At 41.8% G+C, this 15677-nt stretch overlaps 1 protein-coding gene across 1 annotated transcript in view; it reads left to right on the top strand.

Annotated features, from left to right (window-relative positions):
* LOC124656303 overlaps positions 1–14898 on the top strand; it is a 20393-nt gene extending 5495 nt beyond the window's left edge. The window contains exons 3-4 of the mRNA XM_047195074.1: positions 13741–14030; positions 14114–14898. Coding sequence (XP_047051030.1) covers positions 13741–14030; positions 14114–14898 — 1075 coding nt within the window. The remainder of the gene's footprint in view (positions 1–13740; positions 14031–14113) is intronic.
* Positions 14899–15677: the final 779 nt, after the last annotated feature.

The following is a 15677-nucleotide window of genomic DNA, read 5'->3' as shown; positions in this document are numbered from 1 at the left end:
TAATTAATGCAATTGTCTCGTTGCTTTGCAACTTAATACCGGAAGGGGTTCGACGATAACCCGAAGGTGGACTTTTTAGGCATAGATGCAGATTGGATGGCGGTCTATGTACTTTGTCGTAATGCCCAATTAAATCTCACCGTACTTATCATGACATGTATGTGCATTGTTATGCCCTCTCTATTTGTCAATTGCCCGACCGTAATTTGTTCACCCAACATGCTTTTATCTTAGGGGAGAGACACCTCTAGTGAACTATGGACCCCGGTCCATTCTTTAATACCGAAATACAAATCTGCCGCAATACTTGTTTTTACCGTTTTCTCTGCAAACAATCATCTTCCACACAATTCGGTTAATCCTTTGTTACAGCGAAGCCTGGTGAGATTGACAACCTCACCGTTTCGTTGGGGCAAAGTACTTTGGTTGTGTTGTGCTGGTTCCACGTTGGCGCCGGAATCCCCGGTGTTGCGCCGCACTACATCCCGCCGCCATCAACCTTCAACGTGCTTCTTGGCTCCTCCTCGGTTCGATAAACCTTGGTTTCTTTCTCGAGGGAAAACTTGCCGCCGTGCGCATCATACCTTCCTCTTGGGGTTGCCCAACGAACGTGTGAAATACACGCCATCAAGCTCTTTTTCCGGCGCCGTTGTCGGGAGATCAAGACACGCTGCAAGGGGAGTCTCCACTTCTCAATCTATTTACTTTGTTTTTGTCTTGCTTTATTTTATTTACTACTTTGTTTGCTGCATTATATCAAAACACAAAAAAAATTAGTTGCTAGCTTTACTTTATTTACTATCTTGTTTGCTATATCAAAAACACAAAAAAATTAGTTTACTTGCATTTACTTTATCTAGTTTGCTTTATTTACTACCGCTAAAATGGCCAACCCTGAAAATACTAAGTTGTGTGACTTCACTAGCACAAATAATAATGATTTCTTATGCACACCTATTGCTCCACCTCGCTACTACAAGCAGAATTCTTTGAAATTAAACCTCGCTTTACCGAATCTTGTTATGCGAGAGAAATTTTCCGGTGTTAGTTCCGATGATGCCGCTGCCCATCTCAATAATTTTGTTGAACTATGTGAAATGCAAAAATATAAAGATGTAGATGGTGACATTATAAAATTAAAATTGTTTCCTTTCTCATTAAGAGGAAGAGCTAAAGATTGGTTGCTATCTCTCGCCTAAGAATAGTATTGATTCATGGACTAAATGCAAGGATGCTTTTATTGGTAGATATTATCCCCCTGCTAAAATTATATCTTTGAGGAGTAGCATAATGAATTTTAAACAATTGGATAATGAACATGTTGCTCAAGCTTGGGAAAGAATGAAATCTCTGGTTAAAAATTGCCCAACCCATGGACCGACTACTTGGATGATCATCCAAACCTTCTATGCAGACTAAATTTTTCTTCGCGGAATTTATTGGATTCAGCTGCTGGAGGTACCTTTATGTCCATCACTCTTGGTGAAGCAACAAAGCTTCTTGATAATATGATGGTTAATTACTCTGAATGGCACACGGAAAGAGCTCCACAAGGTAAGAAGGTAAATTCTCGTTGAAGAATCCTCTTCCTTGAATGATAAGGTTGATGCTATTATGTCTATGCTTGCGAATGATAGGACTAATGTTGATCCTAATAATGTTCCATTAGCTTCATTGGTTGCCCAAGAAGAACATGTTGATGTAAACTTCATTAAAAATAATAATTTCAACAACAATGCTTATCTGAACAATTCTAGTAATAACTATAGGCCATATCCTTATAATAATGGTAACGGTTATGCTAATTCTTATGGGAATTCTTACAACAATAATAGGAATACACCCCTGGACTTGAAGCTATGCTTAAAGAATTTATTAGTACACAAACCGCCTTTAACAAATCTGTTGAGGAAAAGCTCAATAAAATTGATATTCTCGCTTCTAGAGTTGATAGTCTTGCCTCTGATGTTGATCTTTTGAAATCGAAAGTTATGCCTAATAGGGATATTGAAAATAAAATTGTTACTACAGAAAATGCCATCCAAGTTAGAATTAATGAGAATATAAGATTAATGGCTGAACTGCGTGCTAGGTGGGATAGAGAAGAAAATGAAAAACTAGCTAAAAAGGAAAATGTAGCTAAAGTTTGGACTATCACCACCACTAGCAATGCTAATGATTCACATGTTGCTGCACCTCCTACTATTAATGGTAAAATAATTGGTGTTGGCAATGCTTCTACTCCTAGTGCAAAGCGCGCAAAATTACCTGAAACTGCTAAAACTGCCGAAACCGCCCGTGATAAAACCGCTGAAATTTTTTCCAACCTTGGGGATGATAATCCCATTGCTTTAGATTGTAATGATTTAGATTTTGATGATTGCCACATCTCTGAAGTTATAAAGTTCTTACAAAAACTTGCTAAGAGTCCCAATGCTAGCGCTGTAAACTTGGCTTTCACAAAACATATTACAAATGCTCTCATAAAAGCTAGAGAAGAGAAACTAAAACTTGAAACTTCTATTCCTAGAAAGCTAGAGGATGGTTGGGAGCCCATCATTAAAATGAGAGTCAAAGATTTTTATTGTAATGCTTTATGTGATCTTGGTGCAAGTATTTCGTTATGCCTAAAAAAGTCTATGATATGCTTGACTTGCCACCATTGAAAAATTGTTATCTCGGATGTTAATCTCGCCGATAATGCTAAAAAGAAACCTTTGGGGAAAGTTGATAATGTGCATATTATGATTAACAATAACCTTGTCCCCGTTGATTTTGTTGTCTTGGATATTGAATGCAATGCATCTTGCCCCATTATATTGGGAAGACCTTTTCTTCGAACCGTTGGTGCTACTATTGATATGAAGGAAGGTAATATTAAATATCAGTTTCCTCTCAAGAAAGGTATGGAACACTTCCCTAGAAAGAGAATGAAGTTACCTTATGATTCTATTATTAGAACAAATTATGATGTTGATGCTTCGTCTCTTGATGTTACTTGATATACACTTTCTGCGCCTAGTCGAAAGGCGTTAAAGAAAAGCGCTTATGGGAGACAACCCATGTTTTTACTACAGTATTTTTGTTTTATATTTGTGTCTTGGAAGTTGTTTACTACTGTAGCAACCTCTCCTTATCTTAGTTTTATGTTTTGTTGTGCCAAGTAAAGTCTTTGATAGTAAAGTAAGTACTAGATTTGGATTACTGCGCAGCTCCAGCATTTCTTTGTCGTCACGAATCTGGGTCTACCTCCCTGTAGGTAGCTCAGAAAATTAAGCCAATTTACGTGCATGATCCTCAGATATGTACGCAACTTTCATTCAATGTGAGAATTTTCATTTGAGAAAGTCTGGTGGCCTAATAAAATCCATCTTTACGGAATGTTCTGTTTTGACAGATTCTGCCTTTTATTTTGCATTGCCTCTTTCGCTATGTTGGATGAATTTCTTTGATCCATTAATGTCCAGTAGCTTTATGCAATGTCCAGAAGTGTTAAGAATGATTGTGTCACCTCTGAACATGTGAATTTTTATTATGCACTAACCCTCTAATGAGTTGTTTCGAGTTTGGTGTGGAGGAAGTTTTCAAGGATCAAGAGAGGAGTATGATGCAATATGATCAAGGAGAGTGAAAGCTCTAAGCTTGGGGATGTCCCGGTGGTTCACCCCCGCATATTCTAAGAAGACTCAAGCTGTCTAAGCTTGGGGATGCCCAAGGCATCCCCTTCTTCATCGACAACATTATCAGTGTTCCTCCCCCGAAACTATATTTTTATTCCGTCACATCTTATGCACTTTGCTTGGAGCGTCGGTTTGTTTTTGTTTTTTGTTTTGTTTGAATAAAATGGATCCTAGCATTCACTTTATGGGAGAGATACACGCTCCGCTGTAGCATATGGACAAGTATGTCCTTAGGCTCTACTCATAGTATTCATGGCGAAGTTTCATCTTCGTTAAATTGTTATATGGTTGGAATTGGAAAATGCTACATGTAGTAACTCTAAAATGTCTTGGATAATTTGATACTTGGAAATTGTTGTGCTCATGTTTAAGCTCTTGCATCATATACTTTGCACCCATTAATGAAGAAATACTTAGAGCTTGCTAATTTGGTTTGCATATTTGGTTTCTCTAGAGTCTAGATAATATCTAGTATTGAGTTTTGAACAACAAGGAAGACGGTGTAGAGTCTTATAATGTTTACAATATGTCTTTTATGTGAGTTTTGCTGCACCGTTCATCCTTGTGTTTGTTTCAAATAACCTTGCTAGCCTAAACCTTGTATCGAGAGGGAATACTTCTCATGCATCCAAAATACTTGAGCCAACCACTATGCCATTTGTGTCCACCATACCTACCTACTACATGGTATTTATCCGCCATTCCAAAGTAAATTGCTTGAGTGCTACCTTTAAAATTCCATCATTCACCTCTCGCAATATATTGCTCATGGGACAAATAGCTTAAAAACTATTGTGGTATTGAATATGTACTTATGCACTTTATCTCTTATTAAGTTGCTTGTTGTGCGATAACCATGTTCCCGGGGACGCCATCAACTATTCTTTGTTGAATATCATGTGAGTTGCTATGCATGTCCGTCTTGTCCGAAGTAAGAGAGATCTACCACCTTAATGGTTGGAGCATGCATATTGTTAGAGAAGAGCATTGGGCCGCTAACTAAAGCCATGATTCATGGTGGAAGTTTCAGTTTTGGACATATATCCTCAATCTCATATGAGAATAATAATTGTTGCCACATGCTTATGCATTAAAGAGGAGTCCATTATCTCGTTGTCCATGTTGTCCCGGTATGGATGTCTAAGTTGAGAATAATCAAAAGCGAGAAATCCAAAATGCGAGCTTTCTCCTTAGACCTTTGTACAGTGCGGCATGGAGGTACCCCATTGTGACACTTGGTTAAAACATGTGCATTGCAAAGATCCGGTAGTCCAAGCTAATTAGGACAAGGTGCGGGCACTATTAGTATACTATGCATGAGGCTTGCAACTTGTAAGATATAATTTACATAACTCATATGCTTTATTACTACCGTTGACAAAATTGTTTCATGTTTTCAAAATAAAAGCTCTAGCACAAATATAGCAATCGATGCTTTCCTCTTTGAAGGACCATTCTTTTTACTTTTATGTTGAGTCAGCTCACCTATCTCTCTCCACCTCAAGAAGCAAACACTTGTGTGAACTGTGCATTGATTCCTACATACTTGCATATTGTACTTGTTATATTACTCTATGTTGACAATTATCCATGAGATATACATGTTACAAGTTGAAATGAACCGCTGAAACTTAATCTTCCTTTGTGTTGCTTCAATACCTTTACTTTGATTTATTGCTTTATGAGTTAACTCTTATGCAAGACTTATTGATGCTTGTCTTGAAGTACTATTCATGAAAAGTCTTTGCGTTATGATTCACTTGTTTACTCATGTCATTACCATTGTTTTGATCGCTGCATCCACTACATATGTTTACAAATAGTATGATCAAGGTTATGATGGCATGTCACTTCAGAAATTATCTTTGTTATCGTTTTACTCGCTCGGGACGAGCAGAACTAAGCTTGGGGATGCTTGATACGTCTCCGACGTATCGATAATTTCTTATGTTATGCCATATTATTGATGATACCTACATGTTTTATGCACACTTTATGTCATATTCGTGCATTTTCTGGAACTAACCTATTAACAAGATGCCGAAGTGCCGGCTCTCGTTTTCTGCTGTTTTTGGTTTCGTAAATCCTAGTAACAAAATATTCTCGGAATTGGACGAAACGAAGACCCGTGGGCCTATTTTGCCACGAACCTTCCGTAAGACCGAATAGCATACGAAGTGGGGCCACGAGGTGGCCAGACCACATGGCGGCGCGGCCAAGGGGGGCCCGCGCCGCCCGTGGTGTGGGCCCCTCGTCAGCCCTCGACTCTGCCCTTCCGCCTACTTAAAGCCTCCCGTCGCGAAACCCCTGATGCGAAAAACCACGATACGGAAAACCTATCGAGACGCGCCGCCGCCGATCCCATCTCGGGGATTCGGAGATCTCTCCGCACCTCGCCGGAGAGGGGATTCATCTCCCGAGGACTCTACACCGCCATGGTCGCCTCCGGAGTGATGAGTGAGTAGTTCACCCCTGGACTATGGGTCCATAGCAGTAGCTAGATGGTTGTCTTCTCCTCATTGTGCTTCATTGTTGGATCTTGTGAGCTGCCTAACATGATCAAGATCATCTATCTGTAATACTCTATGTTGTGTTTGTCGGGATCCGATGGATAGAGAATACTATGTTATGTTAATTATCAAGTTATTACATATGTGTTGTTTATGATCTTGCATGCTCTCCGTTACTAGTAGAGGCTCGGCCAAGTTTTTGCTTTTAACTCCAAGAGGGAGTATTTATGCTCGATAGTGGGTTCATGCTCGCATTGACACTCGGGACAGAGGATGGAAAGTTCTAAGGTTGTGTTGTCTGTTGCCACTAGGGATAAAACATTGGCGCTATGTCCGAGGATGTAGTTGTTGATTACATTACGCACCATACTTAATGCAATTGTCCGTTGCTTTGCAACTTAATATTGAAGGGGTTCGGACGATAACTCGAAGGTGGACTTTTAGGCATAGATGCAGTTGGATGGCGGTCTATGTACTTTGTCGTAATGTCCCAATTAAATCTCACCGTACTTATCATGACATGTATGTGCATTGTTATGCCTCTCTATTTGTCAATTGTCCGACTGTAATTTGTTCACCCAACATGCTTTTATCTTATGGGAGAGACACCTCTAGTGAACTGTGGACCCCGGTCCATTCTTTAATACTGAAATATAAATCTGCCGCAATACTTGTTTTTATCGTTTTCTCGCAAACAATCATCTTCCACACAATTCGGTTAATCCTTTGTTACAGTAAGCGGTGAGATTGACAACCTCAACGTTTCGTTGGGGCAAAGTACTTTGGTTGTGTTGTGTTGGTTCCACGTTATGCTGGAATCCTCTGGTGTTGCGCCGCACTACATCCCGCCGCCATCAACCTTCAACGTGCTTCTTGGCTCCTCCTGGTTCTATAAACCTTGGTTTCTTTCTGAGGGAAAACTTGCTGCTGTGCGCATCATACCTTCCTCTTGGGGTTGCCCAACGAACGTGTGAAATACACGCCATCACATGACTGATGCATGTAGTTGACACGTCCGTTGGGAACCCCAAGAGGAAGGTGTGATGCGCACAGCGGCCAGTTTCCCTCAGTAAGAAACCAAGGTTTAATCGAACCAGTAGGAGTCAAGAAGCACGTTGAAGGTTGATGGCGGCGGATGTAGTGCGGCGCAACACCGCAGATTCCGGCGCCAACGTGGAACCCGCACAACACAACCAAAGTACTTTGCCCCAACGAAACAGATGAGGTTGTCAATCTCACCGGCTTGTCGTAACAAAGGATTAGATGTATAGTGTGGATGATGATTGTTTGCGAAAATAGTAGAACAAGTATTGCAAGAGATTGTATTCGATGTAAAAGAATGGACCGGGGTCCACAGTTCACTAGAGGTGTCTCTCCCATAAGATAAATAGCATGTTGGGTGAACAAATTACAGTCGGGCAATTGACAAATAGAGAGGGCATAACAATGCACATACATGATATGATGAATATTGTGAGATTTAATTGGGCATTACGACAAAATACATAGACCGCTATCCAGCATGCATCTATGCCTAAAAAGTCCACCTTCAGGTTATCATCCGAACCCCTTCCGTATTAAGCTGCAAAACAACAGACAATTGCATTAAGTATGGTGCGTAATGTAATCAATAACTACATCCTCGGACATAGCATCAATGTTTTATCCCTAGTGGCAACAAGACATCCATAACCTTAGAGGTTTCGTCACTCCCCGCATTCACGGAGACATGAACCCACTATCGAGCATAAATACTCCCTCTTGGAGTTAAGAGCAAAAACTTGGCCGGAGCCTCTACTAATAACGGAGAGCATGCAAGATCATAAACAACACATAGGTAATAGATTGATAATCAACATAACATAGTATTCTCTATCCATCGGATCCCGACAAACACAACATATAGAATTACGGATAGATGATCTTGATCATGTTAGGCAGCTCACAAGATCCGACAATGAAGCACATGAGGAGAAGACAACCATCTAGCTACTGCTGTGGACCCATAGTCCAGGGGTGAACTACTCACTCATCACTCCGGAGGCGACCATGGCGGTGAAGAGTCCTCCGGGAGATGATTCCCCTCTCCGGCAGGGTGCCGGAGGTGATCTCCGGAATCCCCCGAGATGGGATTGGCGGCGGCGGCGTCTCGCAAGGTTTTCCGTATCGTGGCTCTCGTCATCGGGGGTTTCGCGACGAAGACCTTAAGTAGGCGGAAGGGCAGGTAAAGGGGCGTCACGAGGGGCCCACACAGCAGGCCGGCGCGGCCAGGGCTTGGGCCGCGCCGCCCTGGTGTGTCGCCACCTCGTGGCCCCACTTCTACTCTCCCTCGGACTTCTGGAAGCTTCGTGCAAAAATAGGCCCCTGGGCGTTGATTTCGTCCAATTCCGAGAATATTTCCTTTGTAGGATTTCTGAAACCAAAAACAGTAGAAAACAACGAATCGGCTCTTCGGCATCTCGTTAATAGGTTAGTGCCGGAAAATGCATAAATACGACATATAATGTGTATAAAACATGTAGATATCATCAATAATGTGGCATGGAACATAAGAAATTATCGATACGTCGGAGACGTATCAATGACCAAAGCAAGCCCAGTGAAGACACCCATGCCTGTAAAGGGGCAGCTTGGCTCATGTGATGGTGAGAAGGATGTGGATCAAAAGGTATACCGGTCCATGATTGGATCCTAGGTTCAAATCGACCAAATATCACATGGACATCCATTTGAGATGAAATAAATTTTGTTGTATTCCTAAAGAAAATCTTAACCACCTCATACAAGTTTTAGACAAAATCTTGTTCTGTATTTTCCTCTAGAATTAAAATGGTACAAACATACAATAATACTATTATTTCAAATTTGGCAGTCAAATAATATGTTGAACACCAATCCAATTTTGTAGTGAACTAGTTGCAGATACCCATCTTTTTGCGGTGGTTTGAGTATTTTATACCAAGGCATGCACCTGTGAGTTAGAGAGCAAGTTAGTCTAAATTTGTACTTAGAAAATTATTACAGGAGATAAAAAATAATATTCTTGAGTGAAACAACTTTTTCTAGTCTAATAATGGTGTTAGTAACAACATATCTAAATCTTGGATTTATTTGAAAAAATGAGAATTTCTACAAAAATTAAACCTTGAAATGGACCCTCGAGTTAGTAAAGTAAATGCTAAAAATAATATAAAACTTCAAAATTGATGAACACAAGTTTTTGTAAATCCCTATTTGAGTAGCTATCAAACGGAATAGTTTTTTCTGGCTAAAGAGCTATGAGATTCTGGAAGAAAAATAAACAAGTTAATGGATTCCTGCATTTATAAAAAATTTTAAAAAATAATATGTAATAAATTTTGGCACAAGACCACTTCTGGTGGATTCTATGTGAAAATATCTACCAGTACATATTTAGTTTGTGACTTGGAGAGAAACGGAACATTTTTCGCAAATAAAAGGAGTAGTAAGACCTTTCTAGTTGGTAAAGAAATAATCCTTTTTTAAATAAAATGATAACCTTGCCCTTAGATCTGTTTGTTTCCAATTTGAAATGGTATGTGTCTTTGATTGTATAATTAGTTCTGTCGCGATGCTTGGTTACTTTCTATGATTGAATGAGTGAATGTTTTCCTTCTTTTATTTTCCGACGACATTAGACACGAACACTGAGGAGGAAGAGGGGACAGTTGAAGCTCAGGAAGAACAAGACCAGCGACACTTAGCCAACCAATCCACCTCTTGATGCATACCCTTGAATCCTATTGTAATTTTGTATCACTTGCTGGTTTATAAAATGGCATACTTTGTCTCCATTTACTGTTGATATGAGTGACGGTGTCACTGCAAAGTTAGTTTCCACCATTGTGGGTGCTGCCTTCGTTGGTATACTCACCATCCCTATATTATCAAGGTGATCATCACCTTGAATCTCTTTGTCGCCTCTTACCTACAAAACACTACACTATAGGATGGGGACCCTCTAAAAATGATTTAGAAAAAAAGTTTTGGGAAAGAAAATTCTTTGAAAATCTTGGAATGGTAAAACCCTGCCCAAGTGTGAGTTTTGAAAGGAAGAGGTTTTCAGAAGGTATTGTTGGAGGCAACTGGGGAAAGAAAGGTTTTTGGAAAACTTTAGTGCATGGGTACTTAACCTTCCCAACTTAACACTGCAACCACATTACCCCTAAGTGGGATGGGGCACAACGTAGTAATTTTTGAGTCTTTGTATGAGTCCCACAAGAGTAGTGCCAGTCCAACCATGGACGCTTCGATCGGGGTTCTTACGTCATAATAGTACGCAACCCTTTACCTATTAAGGTTCGCGGGGTACAACCTTCAGCCCTTATTGAAAGATGTGGTTGAGTGGCATTCCGGAGGCTCAGATTGGCCGGGAACTTTGCAACTCCTGCCAAAACGGTCTCCCGGACTCTGGTGTTGATTGGAAATATCTATTGGTGTGTGTGTCTTATATCAGGATGAACAAGTAAAAAACTACGATCGATTGTTTGAGACCCGCATACTTTTGTATGACAATCCAGGGGTGATCCCTACGGATTTATTGGATCTTGTGGGGAAAGTGTACCACCTTTGCATAGTGTAAAACTATTCGAATAGCCATGTTCGCGGTTATGGAAAATTGGAATGGCATGATACTTCCACCAAAAACTTTGGTTTTGATAAAAATATTTTCCAAAGGATTTGGAAAGGACGCTAGTGGGACTGGTAGTACATGTGAGTACAATGGTATGTGAAGGAACGGCTGGGTCATATGGGGCTGGCCAGAGGAGGATAAATAGACGACCCTTACCTATTAGTTTTCTTTTACAAAAAATTAGTCTTCAAGAGTGCTCTTTTCAGCAAATATGTAGAGATGCCATATCTTCTTTAGCAAAGATATAGATATGCTATATCCATGAGAGAAACTACGTCTCTCATATAACAGCCATACAGTACAACATGTTTCCTTGCTACAACCAAATATGCATATCATTTACTTCTCTTCTAATGTGGTCTGCGAGTACATTCAAACGTATTCACTGACATTGTTGTCATAGCTATTTACTTGGTCAGACCGTGCGGGGGAGTACTACAAATAGCATGAGTACGACGCCGAGGATGCGAACTAGGAACGTACCTCAGTCAGTTATGTGTAGTGTGAAGGCTTGACTTGGGCTTCACGATGCTTTTTCTAAAGTATTCCCGCTGCTGTTGAAGTTGAACTATTGCCCATCGTGGATGTTGTGTAAGACTAAGTAAGACCTTTTATTCAGTATGTAATCAGGTATCGTTTGGTTATAGGTTGATGACACATTGATCATAGTATGGTGAATGGGTATGCATAACATGGTGTTTTGGACTATCCAGTCTGAAGCCCCCACAAGTTCTATAAAATGCTAACAAAAGTAGACATAGAAAATATTGTTAGTAAAATAAAAAGGAAAATATAATGAAAAACTATTATTATGGAAAATAAAATTAGGAAAAATTGAAGATGAAGAAAAATTAAAGCACAAAGAATACCAAAAAAAAGAGAAAACACAAAAGAAGAGAACACCTATAACCGCTAATGGGCCGGCCTAATTAGATGAACAATGTGACCGGAGAGCAGGAGATAGGAAAACAGCTCATGGATCTTGTATAATTTTCTTGATGAGACCCTTGGCATTTTTAACATGCAAAATGAGATATATAGACAAACAATGGTGTAATTTGATCTTAACCCTTTCTATGAGGCATGTGTTAACTATAAAAATTGTTTACATTGTTCAATATACTAAGATCTGTAACATCTAAATGACATCTTTTTTTTGAATAGTTTCTTCTCTGACATAACATCCGCTTGGAATAATCTGTATAGGTCTTGATTGTTATTTTTGAATACCTTTTTCCATGAAAAAAACCCATGGAAAAAAAGTTATTTATTTTAGTATATTTCAGAAGTATGTTTTAATAATATTTCATAAGGAGAGAACCAACCTGAGGTTGGGTGCTTAGGAGGGTGATTGTACCCCCAACCCACCAAAGTTCAAACCCCAGGTTTGACATGTGTATGTCTCATAAAGGCGGAAATTTCATTCAGTGGGAGGTGACGTTCTCGTCGACAACGAGACGTTTATGGCGACTTCGTTAATTTCAAGATCCAGTCCGCCGACTCAGTCTTCCGAAGGTGCTCATAGGGGTATGGTGTGCGTGCCTGCGTTCATAGGCGTGAGTGTATGCGCGTATTTGTGAACGTCTGCGTTTGTATTGCGTTTCTCAAAAAAAAAAATTCATAAGCATTTCTAATTTTCTGCAAAGGTTTTCTCGAAGTTCACTGATATTATCTGGTTAGCCATTTCCCCTTTTGTGGTTTCCCTATTTCTCCTCATTTTTGTAATTGCCCTTAACAATTGCTGTTTTATCTCCAAGTATTCTTGTTTTTCTTTTTCCCTGAAATCCTGAATGTACCCGATCAAACTTTTTTCCTTCCACCTAAAATCGCACGAATTGGAGTCGAGATATGGTGAAGTAAATGGTTTTGAGTGTTAAAAGGATGTGCGCGCCTGTTCTGAACAGTATTGGGGCAAAGAGTGAAATACTGAACTCGAATATTTTCATGCGCTTCCATAAAAAAAAATCGTGCGCTTGTCTCTGAAGATAATACGCTCACGTGTCCATGAATGTAGGTGCACGCTGTGCCACACGATCGAGTACGCATGACGGATCGCATCAATTCTCACTATTACTCGACGCCCTGCAACTTTTCCTCACGTTTAAGCATTGCGTATTGGCATTTGACTTCAGAATGATCCAAGGAAAAGAATAGGACAAGAAGAGAGTGTACGACTTCAGGATGAGCTAGATAGAGATATTGTAATGAAGGACGGCAAGACGATCGGATTGCTTCATTTAGCAGGATGAACCTGCGATGCTACATCGCAGAAGCTGAAATTAAGATTAGAATTCAGAACGCACTAACAATGCTTACATGTACTACCTGTGGTGCACAATTGCACAAATAATACTACATCTATTTCACGAAATAAGGTGCATATTTATTCCAAAACGAACTTTGACCATAAAAATTGAGCAATAAAATCTTAATTATATTATATGTAATTAGTATCGTTGGATTCGTATGAAAAATACTTTTTAATGATACTAACTTCATACAAATAATTTTTATCTATTTGAAGTAATACTTGATCAAACAAAAAACACGTAAAACGAGGACGTCTTATTTCTTAAAACGAAGGTAGTACTAGCTTACTTGCGTACATATGTGGTGTCAATTAAACATGATCGGAGGGAGTGTGTAGCTCGATCCTGACTGGCAGGTAGCATAAAGCTTCATACGCATGATCAATAATGCACGCAAGGTATACATTTTGTGGCATCAAGCGTTCCGGTGAAGACACAAGCGTTGACATGCACCACGTTTGAAGCGAGCTTACATAGGTTCAGGTCGATCGATGGCCCTATAAATACCCTAGGAGCCATCCATACAAACGTACCCATCTCGACCAATCATCAGCACCGAATACAATAGTAGACTAAGCTAGTAACAGCGTGAGCGCGCTCGCAATGGCGATGCGTCTGGGAGTCGTGCTGGCTTTAGCGGCGGTCGTCCTTCTCGCCGCCGCGGCCGTAGCCACGGCGCAATCAGATAATGGCAAGGGCCCTAAGAGCCCACCCAATGGAAACGGGCCGAAGCCCAAGCCCAAGCCGAAGCAGGTCAAGTGCAATGTCAACCGCAAGGAGAACCCCTACTGCTTCAACAAGAAGATGGACTGCCCCGATGACTGCCCTGAGACATGCTTCGCCAGCTGCACTGAATACGACTGCAAAGCTGTTTGCGGTGAGAACGTCATCCCTTGACCTATATAATTAAGCAAGCCAATTCGTCTTTTTGGCTAATGGTTACACTCCTATTGCGTGCAGCGTGCGACCAACCGGGAGCAGCGTGCGGCGACCCACGCTTCATCGGCGGCGACGGCAACGCGTTCTACTTCCACGGCCGCAAGGATGCCGACTTCTGCGTCGTCTCCGACCGCGACCTCCACATCAACGCGCACTTCATCGGCAAGTCCGGCCACAGCGGCATGTCCAGGGACTTCACGTGGATCCAGGCCATCGCCGTGCTCTTCGACGGACACCACCTCTACGTCGGCGCCAGGAAGACCGGCACCTGGGACGACGCCGTCGAACACCTCGAGATCACCCTCGACGGCGAGCCCGTGCACCTCCTGGCTGACCAGCTCGACGCTGCCAAATGGACGTCCAGCCGTGTCCCCGCGTTGTCCGTGACCCGCACCAAGGCGGCCAACGGCGTGCTCGTCGCCCTTGACGGGAAGTTCAGTGTCAGGGTCAACGCCGTGCCCATCACCGAGGAGGACTCAAGGGTGCACCGGTACGGCGTCACCTCCGACGACTGCCTTGCTCACCTCGAGCTTGCCTTCAAGTTCGACGCGCTCACCGACGACGTCCACGGCGTTGTCGGCCAGACGTACCGGTCCGACTACGTCAACAAGCTCGACGTCAGGGCCTCCATGCCCACGATGGGAGGAGATGCCAGCTTCACCGCTTCCAGCCTGTTCGCGGCGGACTGCGCCGTGGCGCGCTTCGGAACCATCCGTAGCAACAACGAAGCTTCCGTCATGTCGGAGCTCGCCGGGATCACCTGCGCCAGTGGCATGGACGGCCAAGGCGTGGTGTGCAAGAAGTAAACACGCTCTGTGGGTATGGTGCGTTGTACTGGCATTGCATGTTTGCATGATTGCCATGTACACAGCAATAAGCATTGTCGTCGCCTAAATTGTTGAAAACTCGGAAGGTTATTATGTACTACCAACTGCGATGTACAATATCTTTTATGCCAAGAATGAATATCTAATAGAATTTACTCTTTTTTTTTTGAGAAACACAGTACAAACGCAGACGCTCACATACACGCGCATACACTCACCCCTATGAACGCACACACGCACACCCCTACCCCTATAAGCACCTCCGGAAGACTGAGCCGGCGGATTGGATCTTGAAATTGACGAAGTCACAACAGGCGCCTCGCCGTCGACGGGAACGTCGCCTCCCACTGAATGAATATTCCGCCTTTATGAGACACACAGATGTCAAACCTGGGGTTTGAACTCTGGTGGGCTGGGGGTACAACCACCCTCCTAACCACCCAACCTCAGGTTGGTTCTCTAATAGAATTTACATTCTGTTGAAACATTGGGGCCCATATGGAGTGGCACAAATTAGATTTCAGATTTTTCTATAAATCTCAAAACCCACATAGTGGTAGCCCTGTGGCAATGGGTACCCATGACCCGCGTACCCGCCGGGTAAAAACCCAATAGGAATACGGGTTTGGGTCAAAATATTACCCATGGGTTTGTAAATAGGAAAATATCATACCCATTGGGTAGAGTAGGTACGGGTATGAGATCATAGAACCCATACCCGCGTACCCATGTACCCATCTAAAATTAGCAAGTAGGCC

Source organism: Lolium rigidum, chromosome 5 (genome assembly GCF_022539505.1).
Source record: "Lolium rigidum isolate FL_2022 chromosome 5, APGP_CSIRO_Lrig_0.1, whole genome shotgun sequence".
NCBI classification, from domain to species: domain Eukaryota; kingdom Viridiplantae; phylum Streptophyta; class Magnoliopsida; order Poales; family Poaceae; genus Lolium; species Lolium rigidum.
The sequence above is the reverse complement of the archived record's forward strand: the minus strand, read 5'-3'. Positions and strand labels throughout refer to the sequence as shown.